This window comes from Podarcis melisellensis, assembly GCF_964234715.1.
Source record: "Podarcis melisellensis genome assembly, chromosome: 16".
Classification (NCBI taxonomy): domain Eukaryota; kingdom Metazoa; phylum Chordata; class Lepidosauria; order Squamata; family Lacertidae; genus Podarcis; species Podarcis melisellensis.
In genome coordinates, this window is record NC_138533.1 from 3,580,709 (window position 1) to 3,606,547 (window position 25,839).

At 50.9% G+C, this 25,839-nt stretch overlaps 1 protein-coding gene across 4 annotated transcripts in view; it reads left to right on the plus strand.

The window, feature by feature from the left end:
- Positions 1-25,839, plus strand: part of SETDB1 (SET domain bifurcated histone lysine methyltransferase 1) — a 40,370-nt gene that overhangs the window by 11,933 nt on the left and 2,598 nt on the right. For 3 of the 4 annotated variants that reach the window (XM_081891325.1, XM_081891327.1, XM_081891326.1), the window contains exons 6-20: positions 199-327; positions 2,193-2,394; positions 5,531-5,604; positions 7,534-7,739; positions 8,526-8,655; positions 8,915-9,056; positions 10,006-10,170; positions 11,697-12,299; positions 13,713-13,829; positions 15,474-15,643; positions 18,512-19,104; positions 19,735-19,763; positions 21,161-21,281; positions 21,582-21,741; positions 23,787-23,989. In XM_081891325.1, coding sequence (XP_081747451.1) covers positions 199-327; positions 2,193-2,394; positions 5,531-5,604; positions 7,534-7,739; positions 8,526-8,655; positions 8,915-9,056; positions 10,006-10,170; positions 11,697-12,299; positions 13,713-13,829; positions 15,474-15,643; positions 18,512-19,104; positions 19,735-19,763; positions 21,161-21,281; positions 21,582-21,741; positions 23,787-23,989 — 3,044 coding nt within the window. The remainder of the gene's footprint in view (positions 1-198; positions 328-2,192; positions 2,395-5,530; positions 5,605-7,533; positions 7,740-8,525; positions 8,656-8,914; positions 9,057-10,005; positions 10,171-11,696; positions 12,300-13,712; positions 13,830-15,473; positions 15,644-18,511; positions 19,105-19,734; positions 19,764-21,160; positions 21,282-21,581; positions 21,742-23,786; positions 23,990-25,839) is intronic. The other variant, XM_081891328.1, reaches the window with a different exon arrangement.

Below are 25,839 nucleotides of genomic sequence, written 5' to 3' on the forward strand. Positions count from 1 at the left end.
CTTCCGGAACAGATTCCGCTTGACTTCCGAGGTACCACTGTAGATCCAGAGGCTTTTTGACCCTGATCCTCACTGTCGCAGAGCAGACCTCCAGGTTGCGTGGCAGAGCATCCCATAATGACAGCAGTGACGGATCTGGAGGACGAGAGTCTAAAGGAAACAGTTCTGAAGTATCCTCCCCCCTCTGCCTGTTTGCAGGATCACAGCAGGTGAGTCCCGGCTGTGAGCTCACGCACGATGGAGACCTGTCCGTCGGAGATCGCGTCCTGGGGAAGAAGCGGACAAAGACCTGGCACAAGGGCACCCTGATCGCCATCCAGACTGTGGGTGAGTGCGCCAGCCTGCTGGCCAAAGGATCGCACTGTTTTATTTACTTAGAGCTTGCCTCTCATGTGCACTCGCCACTAAGCGATGTGCAAGGGTGTGCTGCGGAAACAGAAATCGATAACACCAGAATTCAGTTTAAATGTTTCCTGGGATATATTAGGAGGGTCTTCAGTAGGCACCGAAAGTTCAACAGGGAGAGTGGGCCTGCCTGATCTCAGCTGGAAAATATACCATATTTTTCGCTCTATAGGATGCACTTTTCCCCCTCCAAATTTAAGTGGAAATGTGTGTGCATCCTATGGAGCGAATGCAGGCTCCTTGGCTTCAGGGATAGCGATCTGAAGCCTCCGGAGCGCAGCGGAAGCTCCTGCTGCGCTCTGGAGGCTTCGGGTTCCCTTTGCTTAAGCCGGGAGAGCAAGACTCTCCTGGCTTCAGCAGAGAGGGAGAGCTGCACAGCGCCCCTTCAGCTAAGCGGGAGGAGAAATGGAAGGGGCTCCGTTTCTCCTGCTGCTTCGCTGAAGGAGCGCTGAGCAGAGAGGGGGAGAATTTTTTCCCCTTGTTCTCCCCCTCTAAAACGAGGTGCGTCCTATGGTCGGGTGCGTCCTATAGAGCGAAAAATACGGTAACTACAGGTGAGGGGGGCAGGTGTTGGTGAGGCTTGCCTGAGACGGTGTTTGGGGGCACTGCTGATCAGCTAATTGTCGGATCTGCAGAAGTTCCTTTCACTTCAAAACGCAGGGCAAAACAGCATTTGGAGAGGGTGTTCTGAAAACCGTTGAGGTAGCAAACAAAGGGAGGGCAGATGATTGACAGGTGGGTGGCAATTCAGCTGTCAGGATTGGCCCAGGATTGGCAGGACAGGTGCTGGTATGGATACCACATAATGCCCGTTCTGCAATCTCGATCTTTTTAGGGCGGCAGCAACTACGCTTTGGAACTCCCATCCTTTTGACACTTTCTATCTATTCTCTTCAGCAAGCATTATTGTTTAGACAAGCCTACCCAGAAGTTTAGAAATCTGATGTGCACGTTTTGATCTGTTTTTAGTCTTTTTGAAAGTTTTAAATTATCTCTGTTAACTTTTCTTATTGCTAATCCCATACCATCTGTTTTTGTAAACGGCTTTGAGGTTGCATTTTTAAACAACCGAGCACTGTGTGTATTTTTTTTGGAATAAGGAAAGAAGTGAGGGGTTTGGGGGGAAGAGAGCCATCTGGGGGTCTATCTGCTTGAATAGCAAAGGATCCTGCGCCCCCTGATAACTGCCACATCACTTCTAATAGACTGAGGACTTTAGCACCTGTCTTGGTGTAAGACACCATAATCATACTCCCCCCCCCCCAAAAAAAGCTTAGGTTAAAAATTGGCCCCTATTTGTAATGACCGGCTGGGATGGAAAAAAGTTGGGAGCTGCACGGTCAGGGGAAAAACAATGCTGTCCAGGGTTGTAAAGACTGCGGAGAGAATAATTGGGCGCACTCTTCCCACCTTGGATCAAATCTCTGCTTCCGGGTGCCATAAGAAAGCTGCAGAGATAGCGCAGGATAGTGCGCACCCTGGAAATGATCTCTTTCAGCTTCTGCCTTCTGGAAGAAGGTCCAGGGTTATAAAGACCAGGACTAGCTGCCTGAGAAACAGTTTCTACTCAAATTCTGGTTTTAAATGCAGTATAAGGAGTCTCTATAGTGTATTGTATTTTAAAATGGGGTTTCGGAGTTTTTAGGGGTTTTTGAATGCCTTATGTAGATTTTTCAATTTCACTGTTCTGAATGGGACAATGACAATAAAGATATCGTATCGTAAAGTTGCGAGCCAGGGTCGCCCCATTTTTCAGCCACCGCCCCTCCCCTTTCACCCTCTCCCAGGCCCTGGGAAGAAATACAAGGTGAAGTTCGACAACAAAGGGAAGAGCCTTCTCTCGGGGAACCACATCGCCTACGACTACCATCCTTCGGCTGACAAGCTCCATGTCGGGAGCCGGGTGGTGGCTAAGTACAAGGACGGCAACCAGATGTGGCTCTACGCCGGGATCGTGGCCGAGACACCCAACGTCAAGAACAAGATGAGGTCTGAGGGGTGGGCGGGTCAGAGCGGGTTACTTTTCCCTTTTTATTGTCAAGAAACCATTGCAGTTCTTTCCTGGCCAGTTAACACATGAATGTGCATCATTGCTTCCGATATACAGTGGTACCTCGGGATGCGAACGGGATCCGTTCCGGAGTCCCATTCGCATCCCGAAGCAAACGTCTGTGTGTGCGCGGGTCACATTTTGGTGCTTCTGCGCATGCTTGTGACGTCATTTTGAGCATCTGCGCATGCACACGCAGTGAAACCCGGAAGTAACACGCTCCGTTACTTCCGGGTTGCCGCGGAGCGTAACCTGAAAATGCTGAACCCGAAGCGTATTCATCCCGAGGTATGACTGTATTCATTTAGAGAAGCAGGACCAAAGCGGGAGACAGGCCAGCAACAGCGGAGAACTTTTTCCTTTAAGCCCAAGGGCCACGTCCTCTTCTGGGCAGTTTTGTGGGGGCCACTTGCCAGGGCATTGGGAGGGGACAGAGGCAACTGCAGAAAACATCTTTGTTCAGGCCAGCCTCTCCAGACACGTAAAAGTTCTGGGTTGTGTTTTTTTTTTTAAAGTTTGCTGTTGAATGTTTCAGCAACCTGCTTTTAACTGAATTTTTATCATTGATTTTTAATCCCCTATTTTGCCTTATTTTGCATAATAAACAGCTCTGAGGTTTCATTACAGTCAAGTGGAATATAGATTTTCATTAGTGGGCGGAACAATGTGAATAAGTGGGTGGAGCAATGTATGTCCAATTTTACCTTTTTTGCACGGTAGACTAGTTCCTACACTTTGGAACTCCCTGCCTATTGGCAGCAGGCAGGCGCTTTCCTTGTGCTCCTTTTTGGCGCCTGCTAAAAACATGTTTGTTCAGACAAGCCTGCAGTGATGTTTAGAAAGTTTCGTGCAAGTTTTAACCCGTTTTCAGTCTTAAATGATTGCTGTTAATTTTCCTTACTGAAATTTTTTATTGCTTTGAGATTTGCTTGATTTTTACAGTCAAGCAGTCTAAAAAAAATTTATGAAATAAATGAAATAGATCAGTGTTTCCCAACCGGTGTTCCGCGGCACACTACTGTGCCGTCAGACATTGGCTGGTGTGCCGTGGGAGGGAGGCGGGCGAGTCGGGCGGTGAGAGGCGGCGGCGGCGAGGATCCGCGTCGAGCCGGGGGCGGCTCCGCGGTGGTGGTGCCGAGCGGCGGGGCAGCGCGTGCAAAAGGGAGGAGCGCGAGACAGCGGAGGAGGAGGAGGCCGGCATGTCCGGGCAGCAGCAGCAACAACAGCAGCAGCAACTCCCGGCGACGGCTCCTCAAGCCCCGCCGCCGCCCCCTCCTCCGCCCGCTATCGCCGCCACCACCACAACAGCCGCCGCCGCCTCAGTTGCCGCCGTCCCTCAGTCCCTCGCTCTGCTGCCTCCTCCCACCCCCAAAGCTTGGAGGTTCCCCGGCAAGGGGGAGGGAAAAAACTTTCACTTTCGTGCGTCCCTCCCGGCGTGACGCTGCGCGCTGACGTCACGGGGCAGGGCTTTAATGGTGGTGTGCCGTGAGATTTTTTTTCAGTAAACAGGTGTGCCGTTGCCCAAAAAAGTTTGGGAAACACTGAAATAGATAATACAGTTGTACCTTGGTTCTTGAACGGAATCCGTTCGACTTCCAGAAACGGTCGAAAACCAAGGCACGGCTTCCGATTGGCTGCAGGAAGCCGCCTGCAGCCAATCAGAAGTTGTGTCAGACGTTCGGGTTCCAAAGAACGTTCGCAAACCGGAACACTCACTTCCAGGTTTGCGGTGTTTGGGAGCCAAAAGGTTTGAGTCACAAGGCGTTTGAAAACCAAGGTACGACTGTACACTCACTCACCTTCTAGCCTGCCTCCAGAGAAGCGAGCGACACAAAGTTCAAGGACACATTTCCAGACAGGCAGAATTACTCAAAGAGAGGAATCAGGCCTAGGGAGATTCTGCAAGGAACAGAGACATAGCTGTCAACTTACAGATTTGAAAATAAGGGACCAGCAGCCTCGAAAATAAGGGATCAGCAGCCAAAATAAGGGATCAACAATTACTTTGAGAAAATACATATTTTGTTGCATGCAAATGGCTTTAGATACCTATTAGGTCCATAAATTACCATATAGCATATATTCAACACAATAAAACAGCAAAAATTTGTTGTTGACAAAGGACAGCTGGACATATAAAAGGCCCCATTACCTTCAGGAGCTTATTTAAGGGACATCATCCATAAGGGACAGCAGCGGGACGTGGCGCTGGGATAAGGGACTGTCCCGCCAAATAAGGGACGCTTGACAGCTATGAACAGAGAGAGAAGCTAAGCTAGGGTTGGGCTAGGCGTTAATGTGCAAATAGGGACCCCGTCACTCACCCTAACCTTGTGAAGTGGGCAGAGGTTCACTCTGGATTGCCGGGGTAGATCTCCCAGGTGGTTTGTCTTAACTTGCATAGCAGTATGGGTGTGTGTAAAAGGTAAAAGGTACCCCTGCCCGTACGGGCCAGTCGTGACCGACTCTAGGGTTGCGCGCCCATCTCACTTAAGAGGCCGGGAGCCGGCGCCGTCCAAAGACACTTCCAGGTCACGTGGCCTGATGAAGCTGTAACTGGCGAGCCAGCACCAGTGCCGCAGACGGAAACGCCGTTTACCTTCCCGCTAGAAAGCGGTCCCTATTTATCTACTTGCACTTAAGAGTGCTTTCAAACTGCTAGGTGGGCAGGAGCTGGGACCAAATGACGGGAGCTCACCCCGCCGCGGGGATTCGAACCGCCGACCTTACGATCAGCAAGTCCTAGGCACTGAGGTTTTACCCACAGCGCCACCTGCGTCATGGGTGTGTGGATTTTTGGTTATGGAAGGATTTGCGAAACCCTGTTCCCCTAACACTTATTTCTTTCCAAAAATGCATATATCACTTGACTGTAAACAAAAACAAAAAACCCAGCAATAGCAAAATACCTGGAAGTGGTTTGCAAAAAAGAATAAAACAATGAAATGACCAGTAAGAGAAAAATGGTGAAAGACAACTATTTAAAGCATTAAAGGAAAGAGATTGTGGTAGAATCCTTGGGATTGAGTCCTGCCATTTAACTGGGCATTCCCTCCCCCCTTCCCTCCCTCCCAGGTTCCTCATCTTCTTTGATGATGGTTACGCCTCCTATGTCGTCCAGCCAGAGCTCTACCTGATCTGCAGGCCTCGTGAGTTTGTTTGTTTCAATCTGATCGTTCCTTTATCTAAACAGCTGTCTCTTCTGCCTTCTGAGGGTGTGAAGCTTTCCTCTTCTTTTTACAAAAACTGTGTGTGTGGAGGGAGATGTCAGTTAACTGAAACAGCAGCATTACAGTAAGGGAAAGAGGGAAACAGCTTTGCATCCCTAAGGTTTGCTAGGCAACTTGAAGCGACTTACAACTGTTTCAGAAAAAAAACAAGCACATACAGTACGCTAAAACCAGCATTATTTTTCTCTCACGTGTATATATATATATATATGCTTTCGTAGATTTTCACGGGTACAGGAATGCAGGTTTTGGTGTCCTCGGGTGTCTTCCCGTGTAAAAGTTGGGGTGTCTAGGCGACGTTTCGACGAGGTCTCACTCGTCATCTTCAGGCTGGTGCTTTCGGCTTCTTGTTACTGGAACAGAGCAGGATCTCAGTGTTTGAGTTCCTATAAATACTGTTGAGGGGGTGTGGTGTATAGCCTCCAATGTTCTGGGCAGAGAGGAAGTTCCCAGGCTAGTGTGCCTTTTCTTCTTTTGTTCCTTAATTACTTGAGGGATATCTTGAGTGATTTCTTGAGTGATATCCTGAGTACCACTTAGGTGGGTCATTAGGTGTGGATTAGTTGCTAAAGTCTTTGTGTCTTGACCTCTTGAACTTTGTGAAGAGTTTTTCTGAGAAGATGGCTGTACTGCACTTAGTTGTGCTCTGGCCCCTATACACGAAGCCAAGCCAGAGCACAACTAAGTGCAGTACAGCCATCTTCTCAGAAAAACTCTTCACAAAGTTCAAGAGGTCAAGACACAAAGACTTTAGCAACTAATCCACACCTAATGACCCACCTAAGTGGTACTCAGGATATCACTCAAGAAATCACTCAAGATATCCCTCAAGTAATTAAGGAACAAAAGAAGAAAAGGCACACTAGCCTGGGAACTTCCTCTCTGCCCAGAACATTGGAGGCTATACACCACACCCCCTCAACAGTATTTATAGGAACTCAAACACTGAGATCCTGCTCTGTTCCAGTAACAAGAAGCCGAAAGCACCAGCCTGAAGATGACGAGTGAGACCTCGTCGAAACGTCGCCTAGACACCCCAACTTTTACACGGGAAGACACCCGAGGACACCAAAACCTGCATATATATATATATATACACACACATACACACACACACATATATATTATATACATATATACATACGTTTATATACACACACACCCCATTCAGTGCTTTTTTTTCTGGGGGGGACGCAGGGGTACGCATACCCCTAAACATTTTTTTAGAAAAAAAGCACTGCACCCACACACACACACACACCCACCCACACACACACACACAAAGTGATACCTCGGTTGTCGACAATTTCAATTGAGAAAATTGGAAAACATGCAGCGGAAGCATTTACTTCTGGGTTTTCGGCATTCGAAAACCAAAACATTCGGCTTCCGAGATGCTCAGAAACTCAAGTACCACCGTGTGTGTGTTTGTGTGTGTGTGTGTGTATAGATATAGATATAGATATAGATGGCATTAAAACATCCAAACTACACAACAAGGATCAGGGTATCCGGCTCTTTTTGAAGTACAACTCCCATCATTTCTAGCAGGACCACTTATCAGGGATAATGGGAATTGTAGTCCAAAAACGTCTGGGGAACCAAGTTTGGGAAACCTTGACATATAGATAATTAAAAGCCAAAGGCCTGATGAGAAAGGAGTTTTTTTGCCGCATGCAATGATGGTGCCAGGCGAGCGCCTCCTTCTATAAGTTGCTTTGTGTGGATGATAAAGCTGGAAAGGCAAGAAAAGTATTTTGAAAAGTGTTCCATGCGGGAAAAATTCCGTTTTTTAATTCCTTTTTTTATATATATAAAAAAGCAATCCGTGTGTTTTCCTTCCACCAGTCAAGAAGTCATGGGAGGACATAGAAGACATCTCGTGCCGGGATTTCATCGAGGAGTACGTCACGGCGTACCCAAACCGGCCGATGGTCTTGCTCAAGAGCGGCCAGCTGATCAAAACCGAGTGGGAGGGGACCTGGTGGAAGTCCCGCGTGGAAGAAGTCGACGGGAGCCTGGTGAAAATCCTCTTCCTGGTAGGATCCGCTAAGGTATCGCTCACCCTTCCTTGCCTGTTTTGGATTATCTCTCTGTCGGAATACAACAGGGGTCCACTGCCCTTTCCGCGTCTTTCCCAGGACGCGAGATTTGTTGTGCCTGCTCCCCTACAGGACAGGGGGGTGAACAGCAGCAGCAGCCCAGCGATTGCAAGAGACAAGTGCTGAACTGCTGTGCCTTTGGGGTGTGTGTACAAACTCCCCCTACAGGACAGTAGGATGTAGCACACCCGAAGTCCAGCGTGACCAAGAGATGGATGCTGGGGCGGGTGTTTGTGTACATACTTCCCCCTACAGGTCAAGAGGGTACATAGCACAGGAAGTCCAGTGTGACCAAAAGATTAGTGCTGTACCACTGGACTTCCTGGGGGGGGGGTTTGACACACTCCCCCTGCAGGACAGGAGGATGTAGCGCACCAGAAACCCAATGTGACCAAGAGATGGGTGCTGGGGCGGGTGTTTATGTACCTCCCCCTACAGGTCAGGAGGATACATAGCACAGGAGGTCCAGTGTGACCTGTAGGGGAAGTGTTTATGTACCTCCCCCTACAGGTCAGGAGGATACATAGCACAGGAGGTCCAGTGTGACCAAAAGATTACTGCTGTACCACTGGACTTCTGGGGGGGGGTTTGATACACTCCCCCTGCTGGACAGGAGGGTGTACGGCACCAGAAGCCCAGTGTGACCAAGAGTGCTAAACTTGTATGTGTGCATTAAACCCTTGACCCTCCCTGACGGAACTGAGCCACGGTGCCTTTTTGCTCTCCCCGCACTGCCAGGACGACAAGCGCTGTGAATGGATCTACCGGGGATCCACCCGCCTGGAGCCGATGTTCAGCATGAAGACCTCCACCGCTTCCACCCTGGAGAAAAAGCAAGGGGGGCAAATGAGGACTCGCCCGAACGTCGGTAAAGCCACCCGCCTCCTGTCTTTCTGAGCGCCATTCTGAGAATTGCCCGTGACCCGCAAGGGGAAGGGTGTCCTTTAAGTTCGTTAAATTTGTGCATCCCTTCCCCAAAGCAATTTGCAACCGAACCAGAAAAAAAGAATATAACAAGCACGGACCCACATTTTGGGACACAGCTGTGTGAAATCGACTTGCCCGCCTCTGTCTCCAAGCTCCTCTCCCATCCTAAACTTTTCCTTTCTCTCTCTCTCTCCCGCCAGGGGCCGTCCGGAGCAAAGGTCCAGTTGTCCAGTACACGCACGACTTAACGGGGACCAGCTCACAGTTCAAGCCCGTGGAACCTCCTCCGCCAATGCCTGTTGTGATGTCCCAGCCGCTTTCTCCCCAGTTCATTGACGTGGAGTAAGTCGCTGAGGATTGCTCCGCAATGGGGAGCCTGGGAGGGTTATTGCTTGCTCTGTTTGCCGGCGGGCAAAGTGGCATCGCTCCAAGGTCTGCAGGCTGGCAGTTTTGGGTTTGGTGTGTTCAGCTAAAAGCATAGCTGCCAGCCGTCACTTATTTGGTGGCAAACTCCCTTATCCCAGCGCCGTTTCCCGCTGCTGTCCCGGATTGATGATGTCCCTTAAATTTCCCGGGTTTCAAAGGAAGCAGCTGGCCAGGGAGGAGGTAGGCTCCAGCTGTGTTGCTTGGCTGCGTTGCTCACCCAATGAGGAGTCTGAGAACAACTGGGGGGTGGAGCTTGCATGCCTTGTGCCAATCAAATCGGCCGCCTTGCCTGGGGACTAGCCTTTGCTCAGCGCTTCCCAGCGGAGAGGTGATGGTGGTTTCCCTTGCTGCATCCCCTTTGTGGGGTGGTGCGCTGTGGGAACCACCGCTTGAGGCTTCGTTTGGCTGCTGGCTGGGCTTTCTGCCTTTGGCTCGGAGCGGCTCAGAAGTCGAACATGCCTGTGCTTGGAATTGGATGGATACCTCATCAACGGCCCACTCACCCTTGCCAGGGTGATCATCCCTTATTTTGGCTGCTGATCCCTTATTTTCGAGACTGCTGGTTCCTTATTTTCAAATCTGTAAGTTGACAGCTAAAAGGCTAAAGTCACAAATGATAAGGGCAGCCTTTCCACTTGAGACCCTGGGGAGCCGCCACTCCTTGGAACAGATGGTGCTGGTCTTCCCCTACAACCCTGGACTCCAAATCCCATCATCCACAACAACTGCTCGCACTTGCTGGGAATGATTGGCGTTGGACTCCTAGGACAGAAACAATTGCCCGGCGTACTCCAGCCATTTCTGCCTCCTTCCTTAACCTTGGGAGTTTTGTACTGAATCTCTCGCCCTCCTCCTTTCGGCGCAGAAGCCTGGAGAGCCAGCTCGCTCAGGCCAAGAAGCAGCAGGTGGCGAAGAAGAGCACTTCGTTCTTGCGTCCCGGTTCGGTGGGATCGGGGCCGCCCTCCCCGACCTCCCCCATCCTGAGCGAAACGCCTCCCGTGGGCAAGACGGGCGTGACCCAGCAGTTCCGGTGAGTGTCAGAGTTGTGAAACCACACCCAGCAGGGAACGCAAATAGCCGTATCGCCATCTCTTGCTGGTCCTGTCTACTCCATGGCAACTCTGCCAGCCTCTGTGCATTGGGCAGGCAGGGGAAACAAGAAAGTCTAAAGCTGGAAGCCTACTTTTTGTTAATCCCTACGACGGGGGGAGCGCCCACTGCTCTGCCCCAGCCCCTGCCAACCTAGCAGTTTGAAAGCACACTGGCGCAAGTAGATAAATAGGTACCATTGTGGCGGGAAGGTAGACGGCGTTTCTGTGCGCTCTGGTTTCCGTCACGGTGTTCTGTTGCTCCAGTAGCAGTTTAGTCCTGCTGGCCACATGACCCAGAAAACTGTCTGTGGACAAACGTCAGATCCCTCGGCCTGAAAGTGAGATGAGCTCCGCAACCTCATAGTTGCCTTTGACTGGACTTAACTGTCCAGGGGCCCTTTACCTTTACCCATTTTGTACAAACAAACCCAGCAAAATCCACTTACCAGAGGCAAAAGTGGGATGGGCATACATACCGTTAGCATCCTTTCATCTTCTCAAATCCACCCCCTTCATGTCTCCAGCCTCAGAGGTAGACAGAGACTTACAGAACAATCCTGAGTATAGGAAACCAGTTTAAGTTAAGTTGGTGTAAGTTACTGCTGTTCCGTACTCCGTTCAGGAGACAGACTGAGCCCGGCAAAGAGAAAACGAGCCATCAAAGTGGACTTTGATTTAGCATCATCATCAGCCAGTGTGGTGTAGTGGTTAAGAGCGGTAGACTCGTAATCTGGTGAACCGGGTTCGCATCCCCGCTCCTCTACACGCTGGGTGACCTTGGGCCAGTCACACTTCTCTGAAGTCTCTCAGCCCCACTCACCTCACAGAGTGTTTGTTGTGGGGGAGGAAGGGAAAGGAGTTAGCCGCTTTGAGACTTCGTAAAGGTAAAGGGACCCCTGACTGTTAGGTCCAGTCATGGCCGACTCTGGGATTGCGGCGCTCATCTTGTTTTATTGGCCAAGGGAACCGGCGTACAGCTTCCGGGTCATGTGGCCAGCATGACTAAGCCGCTTCTGGCAAACCAGAGCAGCGCACGGAAACGCCGTCTACCTTCCCGCCACAATGGTACCTATTTATCTACTTGCCCTTTGACGTGCTTTGGAACTGCTAGGTTGGCAGGAGCAGGGACCAAGCAACGGGAGCTCACCCCATCACGGGGATTCGAACCGCCGACCTTCTGATCGGCAAGCCCAAGAGGCTCACTGACAGCACCACCCGCATCCCTCTGAGACTCCTTAGGGTAGTGATAAAGCGGGATATCAAATCCAAATCCGAACAGCAGAATAGAAGTGCAGCAAAATGAGTAACTCTGCTTTGCGCAGGCTAACGGAGGCTGTAAAGCGGGGGGCATCAGTGGTACCCTGCAAGTGAGTGTGGGTGGGCAGATTCTGCCCCAGCTGCACCCGTTTTGCTCACTGCCAGTCCCCCTCTCTACCCAACCCCACCCCAATTCTCTCCCCGGAAGGTTCTCGGGCGCCCAGCCCTCCAGCAGCCCCACCCCGCAGTTCTACGGCATGATGGACCGGGTGCCCAACGACCCCACCTACCGGGCTCCCGTGGAGAAGCTCTTCTACCTGCCCCACGTCTGCAACTACACCTGCCTCTCCCGGACGCGCCCCTTCCAGACCGACCAGCACCGCAGCAGGAACCCCCTCCTGGTCCCGCTGCTGTATGACTTCCGCCGCATGACGGCCCGCCGGCGGATCAACCGCAAGACGGGCTTCCACGTCATCTACAAGACGCCGTGCGGGCTGTGTCTGCGCAGCATGGCGGAGGTGGAGCGCTACCTCTTCGAGACGAACTGCGACTTCCTCTTCCTGGAGATGTTCTGCCTGGACCCCTACGTCCTGGTGGACCGCAAGTTCCAGCCCTACAAGCCCTTCTACTACATCCCCGACATCACCATGGGCAAGGAGGACGTCCCCCTCTCCTGCGTCAACGAGATCGACAACACCGCCCCGCCCCAGGTGGCCTACAGCAAGGAGCGCATCCCCGGCAAGGGGGTCTACATCAACACCGGCGCCGATTTCCTGGTGGGCTGCGACTGCGAGGACGGGTGCCGGGATAAGTGAGCGGCTTCCTCTTCTCCCCAAAAGCGGCTGGTGGGTGGGAAGGACCCTGTTTCAGCTGGAGGGCCCTGCAGTTATTTGCAGCAATGACTTGTTTTGCGTGGGGGTTGTGTTCCTGGCCCCCCACGTGTGTGATCCCATTCCCCCACCCACCCACTTCCGGGGACAGCGCTATATGTGCACGCCAGTTGGATGCACCTAGTTGTTGCCTGTACAGTGGTACCTTGGTTTCCGAACAGAATGCATCCCAGGAGTCCATTCGACTCCCGGAACCATTCGAAAACCAAAGCGCGGCTTCTGCAGGGAACATCCTGCAGCCAATCGGAAGCTGCGCTGGGCGTTCGGCTTCCGAAAATCATTTGGAAACCGGAACACTCACTTCTGGGTTTTGATCATTCGGGAGCCGATTTGTTTAGGAGCCAAGGCATTTGGCTTCCAAGATACGGCTGTGTTTTTTTATTTATACGCTGCTCAATGGTTTGTGTGTTTTTAAGACCTACAAGCCCTAAGCAGTTTAGAAAGAAAACAGAATAATGAAATTGTTGGTTAAAAATGAATCTTAGAAATATTGAAAAATCAACAATCAGCCAATAACAAATCAAAACGTACACCAGTCTGGCGTAGCTCAGCCGGGTCAATCTCCACGTCGTGTGTTCGAGCCGCACCTAGATTCCTGCATTGTAAGGGGCTGGACTGGATGACCTTTGGGGTCTCTTCCAACTCTACAGTTCTATGATTCTAAGAATGGAAGGCAAGTGAATGGCTGCTGAGAATCAGATGAGGAGAGTCCTGTTCTGCATGGCTGAATGGGCTCTGTCTAAACAGAAATTTTAGCTGTCGCAGCGAAGCTTACAGCTGCCTGCCTGATATCAATAGTCGGGGAGTTCCAGAGGGCAGGTGCTGCTGAAAAATCGGTTTCTAAGAAACATGGAGCGGGTGTTATGTAGCACCTGTGGCAGTGGGGGTATAAGTATGATTGGGCTCGTTTGTTACTTGTAACTCGGAAGGTCTCTCAAGTGACTCACGACACCTTTTAAATCCAGAAATGCGACTACACTATATCTATTTATTTATTTCAGTTAATTTGGAGAGTTTCTGCCCTGCTCTTCAGCTGCAAAGGCTCCCAGGGCGACTTATGTGCCATCCGATAAAAAGATGGCAATCTCTGCCCGCAGGGTTACTGTCTAAATTAAAGACCCAACACGCAATGGAAAAGGGATGGAAACAGAATTGAACTTGGGCGCCAATTCTTAAAAGAGCTGTTCTGGCCGTGTTCTCCAGCTGAATGGGAGGTGGGATTGCAAAGCGCTCTGACGCTGCTGTGCAGAGACCCCTGTGGCGCTCCCTGGCCTTACCGCCGGGGGTTTGGTTTACTGACTTGAGCCCCACACTTCCTCCCTCCTCCTTGACAGGTCCAAATGCGCTTGTCACCAGCTCACGATCCAAGCGACCGCCTGCACCCCGGGGGGCCAGACCAACCCAAACGCCGGGTTCCAGTACAAGAGACTGGAAGAATGCCTCCCCACAGGGTAAGCTTTTTGTTGTTCTTTAGTCGTTTAGTCGTGTCCGCCTCTTTGTGACCCCCTGGACCAGAGCATGCCAGGCACTCCTGTCTTCCACTGCCTCCCGCAGTTTGGTCAGACTCATGTTTGTAGCTTCGAGAACACTGTCCCACCATCTCCTCCTCCGTTGTCCCCTTCTCCTTGTGCCCTCCATCTTTCCCAACATCAGGGTCTTTTCCAGGGAGTCTTCTCTTCTCATGAGGGGGCCAAAGTCTTGGAGCCTCAGCTTCAGGATCTGTCCTTCCAGTGAGCACTCAGGGCTGATCTCCTTCAGAATGGAGAGGTTGGATCTTCTTGCAGTCCATGGGACTCTCAAGAGTCTCCTCCAGCACCAGAATTCAAAAGCATCCATTCTTCGGCGATCAGCCTTCTTTATGGTCCAGCTCTCACTTCCATACATCACTACTGGGAAAACCAGAGCTTTGACTATAGGGACCTTTGTTGGCAAGGTGCTGTCTCTGCTCTGCTGCCCAACCGGAGGAGGGCAGCCAGGATTTCAAGTGGTTTTGGGAAGCCCTAGTTGTATGAGAAACAGCATCTTTTTTAACCTGGAGAGGAGTAGCGTAAGAGGAGAGGATGGGAAGCCCTCCCCAGAGGTCTGAAAGGCTGCTGAGAATATGGAGGGGACTTGTCTTTTGTTGTTCCAGAAGGAGGAACCAGGAACCACAAGGGGAGGGAATTCCTGGGGAGCAAATTTTGGGCGGACATTGTATGCTTGTTTGTGTGCTCCCATGATGGTTCCTGATTCTCCTCCACCTTGCCTGATGAGCGCAGGACATGGTTCCAGCATCCCTGACCGACGGTAGCTCGATGTCTGCTTAAATACCTCCGGCGAAAGAGGATTAGATCAGGAGTACTGACCTACCTGGACCGAGTGGCCTGACTTGAGTACGAGGCAGCTTCCTGACTCTGGGAACATTACCATCCCTTGTTATTAAGAAAGGTGAAGCAGGCACACTCTCTGGGCCCAAAGAGGAAGTCCGTTCAGTGCTGGACTCCAAACTAGCTTTCACTCAGAAGCATGAGGACTAGAATCTTTCTTTCTTTTTAGAGGAAGGGCTGTAGCTCAGTTGCAGAGAACCAGCCTTGCCTGCAGAAGGTCCCAGACCCCATTCCTAGGGTTTATAGTTAGGGCCAGGAATGCCCCCTGCCTGAATCCCTGCAGAGCTGGGTCGACACTAGAGCATGGGTAGGCAAACTAAGGCCCGGGGGCTGGATCCGACCCAATCGCCTTCTAAATCCAGTCCTCGGATGGTCCAGGAATCAGCGTGTTTTTACATGAGTAGGTGTGCTTTTATTTAAAATGCATCTCTGGGTTATTTCTGGGGCATAGGAATTCGTTTATTTTTTTATTCAAAATATAGTCTGGCCCCCCACAAGGTCTGAGGGACATTGGACCGGCCCCCTGCTGAAAAAGTCTGCTGACCCCTGCACTAGAGGGACCTCAGTGGCTTGGCTCGAGATCAAGGCAGCTTCCTGATTTTGGGAACGTTGCCGTCTCTTGTTGTAAGATGGGTGAGGCAGGCGCACTCTCTGGGCCCAGCAAGCAACCCTTTCCAATGCTTGACTCTCCCTGCATCTTCTCCCCTCTTCTTCCTGGGCCTCTGCCAGCGTCTACGAGTGCAACAAGCGCTGCAAGTGCAATCGGAACATGTGCACGAACCGCCTGGTGCAACACGGCCTGCAAGTCCGGCTGCAGCTCTTCAAGACGCAGAACAAGGGCTGGGGCATCCGCTGCCTGGATGACATCGCCAGGGGCTCCTTCGTCTGCATCTACGCAGGTACAGGGCGCCGGGCCTGGGGCCTCTGCCTCTCCATCTGCGGGGCAGCTGCCCCGAAGAGCAGCGTTCACGTGCCAAAGGAACTGGGATTAAGCAAGGCCGCTGCACGTAGACATAGCGCCAAGCCATGGTTGAAACAAGCTGTGGCTCACAAGCTAACAGCACCCTATGGCTTCACATAGTGGTTCCCTGGCAGAAAACAAACCATGGTTCAAATGAGTCACAATTAGGCTAAACAAACCATGGTTCAAGTGAGCCACACTTCAGCTAAACAAACCATGGTTCAAATGAGTCACAATTAAGCTAAACAAACCATGGTTCAAGTGAGCCACACTTCGGCTAAACAAACCATGGTTCAAATGAGCCACACTTCAGCTAAACAAACCATGGTTCAAATGAGCCACAATTAGGCTAAACAAACCATGGTTCAAGTGAGCCACACTTCAGCTAAACAAACCATGGTTCAAATGAGCCACACTTCAGCTAAACAAACCATGGTTCAAATGAGCCACACTTCAGCTAAACAAACCATGGTTCAAGTGAGCCACACTTCGGCTAAACAAACCATGGTTCAAGTGAGCCACACTTCAGCTAAACAAACCATGGTTCAAATGAGCCACACTTCAGCTAAACAAACCATGGTTCAAATGAGCCACACTTCAGCTAAACAAACCATGGTTCAAGTGAGCCACACTTCAGCTAAACAAACCATGGTTCAAATGAGCCACACTTCAGCTAAACAAACCATGGTTCAAATGAGCCACACTTCGGCTAAACAAACCATGGTTCAAATGAGCCACACTTCAGCTAAACAAACCATGGTTCAAATGAGCCACAATTAGGCTAAACAAACCATGGTTCAAATAAACCTCACCTGGGCTAAGCAAACCATGGTTTAGTGTTAACGTGCAAACCACATCGGTGGCCATTGCTGCCTCCTGCCTTCCATAGTTTAACTTTGCACTGCATGAAAAGAAGTCCTTTCTTTTATTTGTCCCAAATCTTCCAACACTCAGCTTCATTGGAAGTCCAGAAGTTTTAGTGTTCCTCACCCTTCATATTTTACTGATTTTCAGATATAGCAGGTCTGAAGAAACAATAAGCGTAATGCCAAACCCCGTCCCGAAGTACAGAGATAGTGTTAAAGAATAGTACACTGGAATGCAGATGCCGTACATGAGAAGAAATCAAGCAGATGTCTCATTCCAGTGTCCCATGAGAAGCAAGCATGTGAAATAAATTGAGCATAGTCAATAAAATTAAACCACCTTGTATAGGAAGCTCCGCATCTTCTTCCAGTATGGAGATTCTGTTAGTTTATCCGTAAGAATGATGCCTCGTGTCTGTGACAGTGCTTCAAAAAGGTCTGTATTAAGAGTTCTCCAGTGTCTGGCTATAACAAGTTCAGGGGCAGCTAACAGCTGAACAATAAGATATTTATTAGACAGATCTGGAGCTCTTGGAAAGTAAACCAATTTTCGGATCAGGTGAGACAGACGGTTTGGTGATCTGGTGTCGTAAGCGAGGCAGGAAAAAGCTTTCCCCATTCTGTTCATACTTTTATAAACTTCCTATTTCCAGCTTTATAATCTTCGTATCTTGAACTCACAAGCTCACAGTTAGCTATCCCTGCTCTACATCGGGGAGGGCTGTGTGGAGAGAGTCTCTTCCTTTAAATTCCCAGGAGTTTATCTGAGTGAAGACCTTACCTGGAAAATAAATACAATCCAGGTGGTTAAGAAAGCCCAACAGAGACTCCATCTCCTCAGAGTATTGTAGAAGAACGATGTTAATCAACATTTGATGATCTCCTTCTACCGTTCCACAATAGAAAGTGTCCTTTCCTACGGCATCACGGTGTGGGACGCTGGTTTGACAATCAACTGATAGGAAGTGCCTACAGAGGGTGGGGAATACAGCACAAGATATTATGGGCTGTCCCGTGAATCCACTGGATGAAATAGCGGAAGAACATTGCCTCAGAAGAGTGAGGAAAATTCTCAGGGATGATTCACACCCTGACCGGCACTTTCTTGATCTCCTGCCCTTGGGCAGAAGATATAGAAGCATGATTAGTCACACCAACAGGGTAAAGAACAGCTTCTATCCGTGGGCTGTTAGGCTGCTGAATGAAAAGATAACAACAGGGCAACTGAGTTTCGGGTTTGGTGGGTGTGCGTCAGTAAACGAGGGGAATTAAGACTAAGAGAGGTGAGTGGGGGTGTGCTCGTGTAATCTCACTGTATACAAGTTTTGTTGTTTAGTCTTGTCCAACTCTTCGTGACCCCATGGACCAGAGCATGCCAGGCACGCCTGTCTTCCACCGCGTCCCACAGTTTGAACAAACTCATGTTAGTGACTTCGAGAACACTGTCCAACCATCTCGTCCTCCGTCGTCCCCTTCTCCTTGTGTCCTCCATCTTTCCCAACATCAGGGTCTTTTCCAGGGAGTCTTCTCTTCTCATGAAGTGGCCAAAGTCTTGGAGTCTCAGCTTCAGGATCTGTCCTTCCAGGGAGCACTGAGGGCTGGTTTCCTTCAGAATGGAGAGGTTGGATCTTCTTGCAGTCCATGGGACTCTCAAGAGTCTCCTCCAGTACCAGAATTCAAAAGCATCCATTCTTTGGCGATCAGCCTTCTTGACGGTCCAGCTCTCACTTCCATACATCACTGCTGGGAAAACCATAGCTTTTAACTATACGGACCTTATACAAGTTGTACAAGTGACAATAAAGTATTTCAATAGTATTTCAATTTCAATTAACGGGAGTGTCATGAGTTTGTAAAGGTTTATATTTCCTAGCTGAGAGCTGAGGGTCTCTCTCTTTTTCTCCCCCCCCCCCACTGTTTCTCTCCTTGCTGCCCCGCAGGTAAAATCCTGACGGACGACTTTGCCGACAAGGAGGGCTTGGAGATGGGCGACGAATACTTTGCCAACCTGGACCACATTGAGAGCGTGGAGAACTCGAAGGAGGGCTACGAAAGCGAGGCCAAGTGCTCTTCGGACAGCAGCGGCGTCAACCTGAAGGACGACGAGGACGAGAACTCGGGCTCGGAGGAGCAGGAGGAGTCCAACGATGAGAGCTCGGACGACAACTTCTGCAAGGACGAGGACTTCAGCACCAGCTCGGTCTGGCGAAGCTACGCCACCCGGCGACAGACGCGGGGCCAGCGGGAGAACGGCGTCTCCGAGACGGCCTCCAAGGACTCGGGCCTGGCCCGGCAGGCCAGCCACGAGGAGGCCGCCCACTGCAAGCCCCCCGTCTCGGAGGAGACCTCAAAAAACAAGGTGGCCTCCTGGCTCAGCTCCAACGCCGACGGCTTCCAGGACAACGACAGCCGCTCCTCGTTTCGCGCACATGAGGCGGGCGAGGCGAAGGCCGCAAAGGCCGAGCCACCGGACGGCGAGAAGGCAGCGCCGGGAGGCCGGGACGATTTTGGGATGGAGGTGAAGAAGAAAGAGGTACGGTTCCTCTCGAAGAAATGGCCCCTGCGGCCTTCATGGATAGATTTTTGGTGGCCCTCTCTGTCATGTTTGGAAACACACGGCCTACACCCGTGATTTCTGCATCGCGGGGGGTTTTCCTCAGGGGTCAGCAAACTTTTTCAGCAGGGGGCCGGTTCACAGTCCCTCAGACCTTGGTGGGGGCAGCGGACTATGTTTTGCAATGCAGGCCAACACTTATTAAATATTTCTGCCTAAATGTTTGCTAGGGACGCGGGTGGCACTGTGGGTTACCACTGAGCCTAGGACTTGCCGATCAGAAGGTTGGCGGTTCGAATCCCCGCGACGGGGTGAGCTCCCGTTGCTCCTGCCAACCTAGCAGTTCGAAAGCACGTCAAAGTGCAAGTAGATAAATAGGTACCGCTCCTGCGGGAAGGTAAACGGTGTTTCTGTGCGCTGCTCTGGTGCGCCAGAAGCGGCTTAGTCATGCTGGCCACATGACCCGGAAGCTGTATGCCGGCTCCCTCGGCCAATAAAGCGAGATGAGCGCCGCAACCCCAGAGTCGGCCACGACTGGACCTAATGGTCAGGGGTCCCTTTACCTTTAAATGTTTGCTACAGTTTGCTTTTTCTCGCCCTTTCCCACAGGAACCCGAAGACCACAGCAAACCTCTGTTGTAAGTTCTCTTTTTTCCCTCTTCTCTTCCTTTGGGTAACTTGGACCAGCTCTGGCTCCTCCTGGATTTCTGTCTCCTTTGTGAAAAGAGTTGGGAGTGTTTTTGAACGTTCTACCAGCTGAAGAACTCCCCGCAAGCAGAAAGCTAGCATGTCAAGGACAGGGGCAAAAGGATATAGCTCAGAGGTTCCCCAAACCCTTGTTCACCACAGACCAATGGAATATCACCAAGGGACTTTTCTGCCCATTGTAGCAGGTGCTAGATGTTGTGTTTAATTGTATTTCTACTGCTGCTTTTGCTTTTTGTACTGTATTACCATTTTCATTCTGCAGAATTCTAATTGCGATACAGTAAAATACAGTCTTGAGAAATAAGGCAAGCAGTGCAAACACAGTTAAAAATCAGTATGAGTGCTTAATGCAGCATGCCACGGATCACCTGAGCTAAGCTTTTGGGGCCACCACTGGGTGGTCCACGGACTACAGTTTAGGAACCTTTTCCCCCTGACATGCTAACCTTCTAGGTGCGGGGAGGGTTGTTTCTCATTCTCATCTGACGAACATTCAGACATGATCCAGTCACTTCATCCAGTTTCACCTCATTTAATCCCTACAACAGCCCTGTGAGATAGGTTAAGCTGAGTAGGACACGCTCTGGAAGCATCATGGCTGAGGTGGGATTCGAACCCTGGTCTCTCCCTAGTCCTAGTCCATCACTCTTAACCACTACACCACACTGGGTCTTTTCTTTATCATTTATTGCTTCAACGCCACCCTCCTCCTGACCCAGAGCCCAGGGTGGCTAAAAGTCCTCTGAACTGTACAAACACGACATGGCTGTCATAAAACAAACTATTAAACGTACAGAATGTTAATCCCGATTTTAAAACGACAACAGCCAAGAGTTTTCTCCTCTCCACAACCGCATGCGGTTTAAACGACCGAATGCCCAAGCAATAGGGAAATGTTTTAAGGGGACGCCTTAATTTCTTACACTTGAGAAAAAGAAACAATTAATGGAGTCATTTGTTTTTGTTCTAAATTATATAAAAATGAATCAATGAATGCTGTGGGGGGGACGGACTAGTATAATGCATTATAGTACACTGAATATCGTGTTAAACAGGAGATTCTGTATCTTATACATAACCCATGTTGTGCATTCAAGAAATGCTTCGTGAATCCCGAAATGCGGTTCAGGGAAAGGAGGGAGGACTGATTTCTCTTTACACTGAATATTACTTTTGCATTATGGTAAATAAAATAAAATGGGGGGGGGACCAGTGCTGGAACCATGACGGTATATCATCTGTCTATTTACGTGGTGGTGGCGGCTTGCTGGCATCTTGCGGCGAAGCATTGTGTGAGCAGCTCACTCCTTCCTCTGTCCTCCCCCAGGGTGCCCAGTGCAGGCAGGTTGTACGGTTACAATCCAAAACCGCCGGTCCCCGAAGGAGTCCGGAGGCCGATCAGCAAGACGGCTTTGCTTCAGAGCCGGAGGCACACAGAGTCCCATCAGGTACCTGTAGATGCAATTATCTTAAGAGCTTTTAGGACCGTGGGACCGCTGTTATCCTTCCACAAAGCTTTGTGTTAGAATTATAGAATTGGAATTGTCGAGTTGGAAGGGATCCAAGGTTCATCTAGTCCAGCCCCCTGCAATTGGGGGGCATATGAAGAACGTAAGAAAGCTTTGTGTTCCAGCTTGTCGATACCCGCTTTAAACTGAGCTGCCCAGAACGGAATTCCTTGCTGGCCAAGGAGAGGAGCGGCTGCAAATGTTAACACCTCTCTCTCTCTCTCTCTCTCCTGCCACCAGGATGTTCTGATGCTCTCCAGCAGCACAGACAGCGAGGGCGACAACGGGCGCGGCACCTCGAGGCAAGCGCAGGGCAACGACAGCGACGACATCCAGACCATCTCCTCCGGGTCGGAAGAGGAGCCGGGGCCAGATGGAAAGAAGAGCTCTTCGGGGCTGGGTGAGCGTAGCAGCATAAGAACAAAAAAGGGAGCCTTCCAGGATGAGGCCAGTGTGGAGCCCACCTGGTCGAGCATTCCTTTCTCAGTGGCCCAGTGGGAAGCCCCAAGGCACAAGAACCATTCCTCCCCTCCTCTGGCTTCGGCCAACTGAGATTCAGAAGTGTCGCTGCTTGCAGCCGTTGAGGCAGCCAACTCACTGTATTTGTTGCTCTATAAGACGCACCCGACCATAAGACGCAGCTACCATATTTTTCGCTCTATAAGACACACTTTCCCCCCTCCATAAATTAAGGGGAAATGTGAGTGTGACTTATGGAGTGAATGCAGGTTCCATGGCTTCAGCGAAGGCAATGCGAAGCCTCCGAAGCGCAGCGGGAGCGCTCCCTCCGCGCTCCTGAGGCTTCATGTTGCTTTTGCTGAAGCCTGGAGAGCGAGAGGGGTCAGATCACACCGATCCCTCTTGCTCTCCTGGCTTCGCTTCGCTGGAGAGGCACTGCACAGCTTTCCCTCTCTGCGCAGCGCCCCTTCAGCAAAGCGGGAGGAGAAATGGAAGGGGCTCCGTTTCTCCTGCCGCTTCGCTGAAGGGGCGCTGAGCAGAGAGGGAGAGAATATTTTTTTCTTGTTCTCCCCCTCTAAAACTAGGTGCGTCCTCTGGTCGGGTGTGTCGTATAGAGTGAAAAATACAGTAGTTTCTAGAGGAGGAAAACGAGAAAAGCCAGCAAGAGCCGCAGACACGCTCACTCACTCGGCGCAGCTCTTTAAAGATAGAGCGGCTCTTGCTGGCTTTTCCGGGAGGTAGGAGAAGGGACAGAGGGGCTGCCCTCCGTCCCTTCTCCCACCTCCCAGAAAAGCCAGAGCAAGTTGCGCAGCTATCACTGAAGCCAGCAGAGCCAGAGCGATAGGTGCGCAGCCTCCATTCGCTCCATAAGACGCTCTCATGTTTCCCCTTACTTTTCGGGAGGAAAAAAGTGTGTCTTGTGGAGCGAAAAATACGGCTTTTTAAAATTTAGTTGTCGCTTTGTTAACAGTGTTTTATATGTCGTAATGGTTTTGCTGATGATTTGTTAATTACCGTATCGGGCTGAATATAAGCCACACCCGAATATAAGCCGCACCTTTAAAACTGGAATTGGGGGAAGAAAAGAAGAAAAAATACCAGAATATAAGCTGCTCCATTCCTCGCTGCTCCTGGCTGCATTCTGGGTGGGAGGGGGAGCTACGCTGCGTTGGCGGCGGCCTTTCCCCTTCCTCGTTCTCTCCCTTCCCGGCCTTGGGGGAGTGGATGGGGGACTACGCATGGGGCGGGCACCGCTTTGCGCACTCCTGGCGCTGTTTGCCCCAAGCTCCTGGCTACATACCGTAAGGTCGCGAATATAAGCCACACTTTAACTTTTCATGGTCAGAATTTGGGGGGAAATGAGGCTTATATTCAGGCTAATAATAATAGTAATAATAATTCTTATTTATACCCCGCCCTCCCCAGCCAAGACCGGGCTCAGGGCAGCTAACACCAAATATAAAAACAATTGATTGAAATACACCTTAAAAGCCCCCACCTTATACAGCCCCCACCTTGCACGCAGCGCTCACCTGTAGCTCCCAGAAGCTGCCAGCATGGGACAGCAGCCACACCCCAGGAAACGGCTTCCACCGGGCTGCCAAACTGGGTGAGGGGAGCCGATAGGTCTCACACCCTCCGTGGGGGGCAGGTGGGGCTTGTCCACCTGGGAAGGGAGACCATCCAGAAGAAGAAAAACTCTGATCCTAACCCTCCGCATTAACCGCTCCACCACCATTGGCTTCCTCTGCCACATCTGAGAAGGGAATGAATATTGCTAAGGGGGTGCCAGCACGAATAAGGCCCTGCCGTTTACCTGCTATAGGAGGGAGAAAGGTTTCTAAAGGATGGGGGCATTGTGGGTGTAGGAAAAGCCAGCCTGCTCAGGCTAGGAAACTGCCCAGGTTGTTCCAATATGCCTGAGCATCTGAAATCGGCTTCTTCGATCTCCCTTTAACGGTGTTGACTCCCTTGGGTGTTTCCCAGGACCAGTGAAAAGGCAAGTGGCCGTCAAGTCCACCCGCGGCTTCGCCCTGAAGTCAACCCACGGGATTGCCATCAAGTCGACCAACCTGGCGTCCGGGGAGAACATGCCCGTCCGGAGGAACACGCGGCAGTTCTATGATGGAGAGGAGTCCTGTTACATCATCGACGCCAAACTCGAAGGCAACCTGGGCCGCTACCTCAATGTAAGATTCTCCCTGCTTTACCTAACAGCCAGATTACCGTATTTTTTGCTCCATAGGGCGCACCGGACCATAGGGCGCACCTAGTTTTTAGGGGGGGGAATAAAGAATCCCCCCCCCAGCCCCAAAGAGCAAAGAAGCCAAGACAGCGAGCGGGATCCATCCCGCTGGCTGTCTTGGCTTCCTCTTTAGCCACGCGCAACCTTCGTTTTTAGCCGTGGGGCTGGGGCGGGGGAAGCCCGAGCTTCCCCTGACCCCAGCCCCCAAAACAGGTCCAGGAGCAGCAACAAGATTGTGTGCAACCTCGCCTCCGCTCGCGGAGCTTGCGGGGCTCGGGGCAGGGGAAGCCCCAGAACAGGCAGCTATCCGCAAGCCTTCCGAGCGCAGCGGGAACTCCCGCCAGGCTCCGAAGGCTTGCAGATAGCTGCCTGAAGCCTGGAGAGCGAGAGGGGTCGGTGCGCAGCGAAAACCTGCATTCGCTCCATAGGACGCACACACATTTCCCCTTCATTTTGGGAGGGGGGAAAGTGCGTCCTATAGAACGAAAAATACGGTAAATTCCCCCCTTCTCGCACAACTCGGGTGTTTTTCCTCCGTCCAAGCTGACCTCTTGCTTACCCTATAGAGTCTGTGCTGTTGGTGGATATTCCGTGGCGGGCGCTTCTTGCTCAGCATTTCATTTCCATTGACCTTCTGTGATGTCACCGCAGCTCAACCAATGGCGAAGGCAGGCACGCCAGCAACAACGTTTAGGTTGTCTTTCCCCCCCAATAAAACACTGCTTCATATAAGCATTTCTGTTCTCAAACAACGGATTGTTAAAGATAGCTGTGCTAAAATAAACTCCCTTGTTTTGTTCCCAGCGCCCAACGCTAAATAACAACAGATTTCCTGCATGTGTCATAAAATACCTAAAGCTTGAGATGTGGGAGATAAATATTGTAGACAGCAGATTTGCAACCGGTAGTTGGATTTTTGGCTTGGTTGCTTTGGAGCTTCCACTCATTGGCTGAGCGGCTGTGATGTCATGGAATGTCCTCAAGAAGATGGGGGGTGAAGAAATATCAGAGATTAGGGAAAGACTGGGTGAATGTTTGAAGGATATTTGTGGGGAGAAGAAGACCTGATGAGGTTTAGGAATATATTGGGGGGGGGAGATCAGATCAAAGAAGCCCCCCCTTCTGTTTTCTCACCTTTTCCCAATGTTAATGGTCAGCACCTTGTCAGAAATAATTTGCCTACACCTCAGGTTCCCAAATGCATCATTCTGACCCCTCCCCTCTGTGCTTACCAAATGTCCCCCCCTTTATTTTTAAAAACTGATGTTGGGTTTTGGGGGGGGGGCTTGTTGTAGCTTGCTTAATTTTAACTGTGTTTTACTTGGTTTTTTTTGGGGGGGGGGTTGTGCATTGTTTTTTTTCCTTCTGAGAAATGGACGTATTTGTGGTACCTTCAAAAATCCCTTAGAATTTCCAAATTTATCCCTGTGGCCAGAAATCAGGCAGGCTCCCACAGCCGTACTCTTCTTGGTGCCTACTGAAAACATATTTGTTTAGACAGGATGCGGGTGGCGCTGTGGTCTAAACCACAGAGCCTAGGACTTGCCGATCAGAAGATTGGTGGTTTGAATCCCCGCGACGGGGTGAGCTCCCATTGCTCGGTCCCTGCTCCTGCCAACCTAGCAGTTTGAAAGCACCTCAAAGTGCAAGTAGATAAATAGGTACCACTCCGGCGGGAAGGTAAACGGCATTTCCATGCGCTGCTCTGGTTCGCCAGAAGCAGCTTGGTCATGCTGGCCACATGACCCGGAAGCTGTACGCCGGCTCCCTTGGCCAATAAAGTGAGATGAGCGC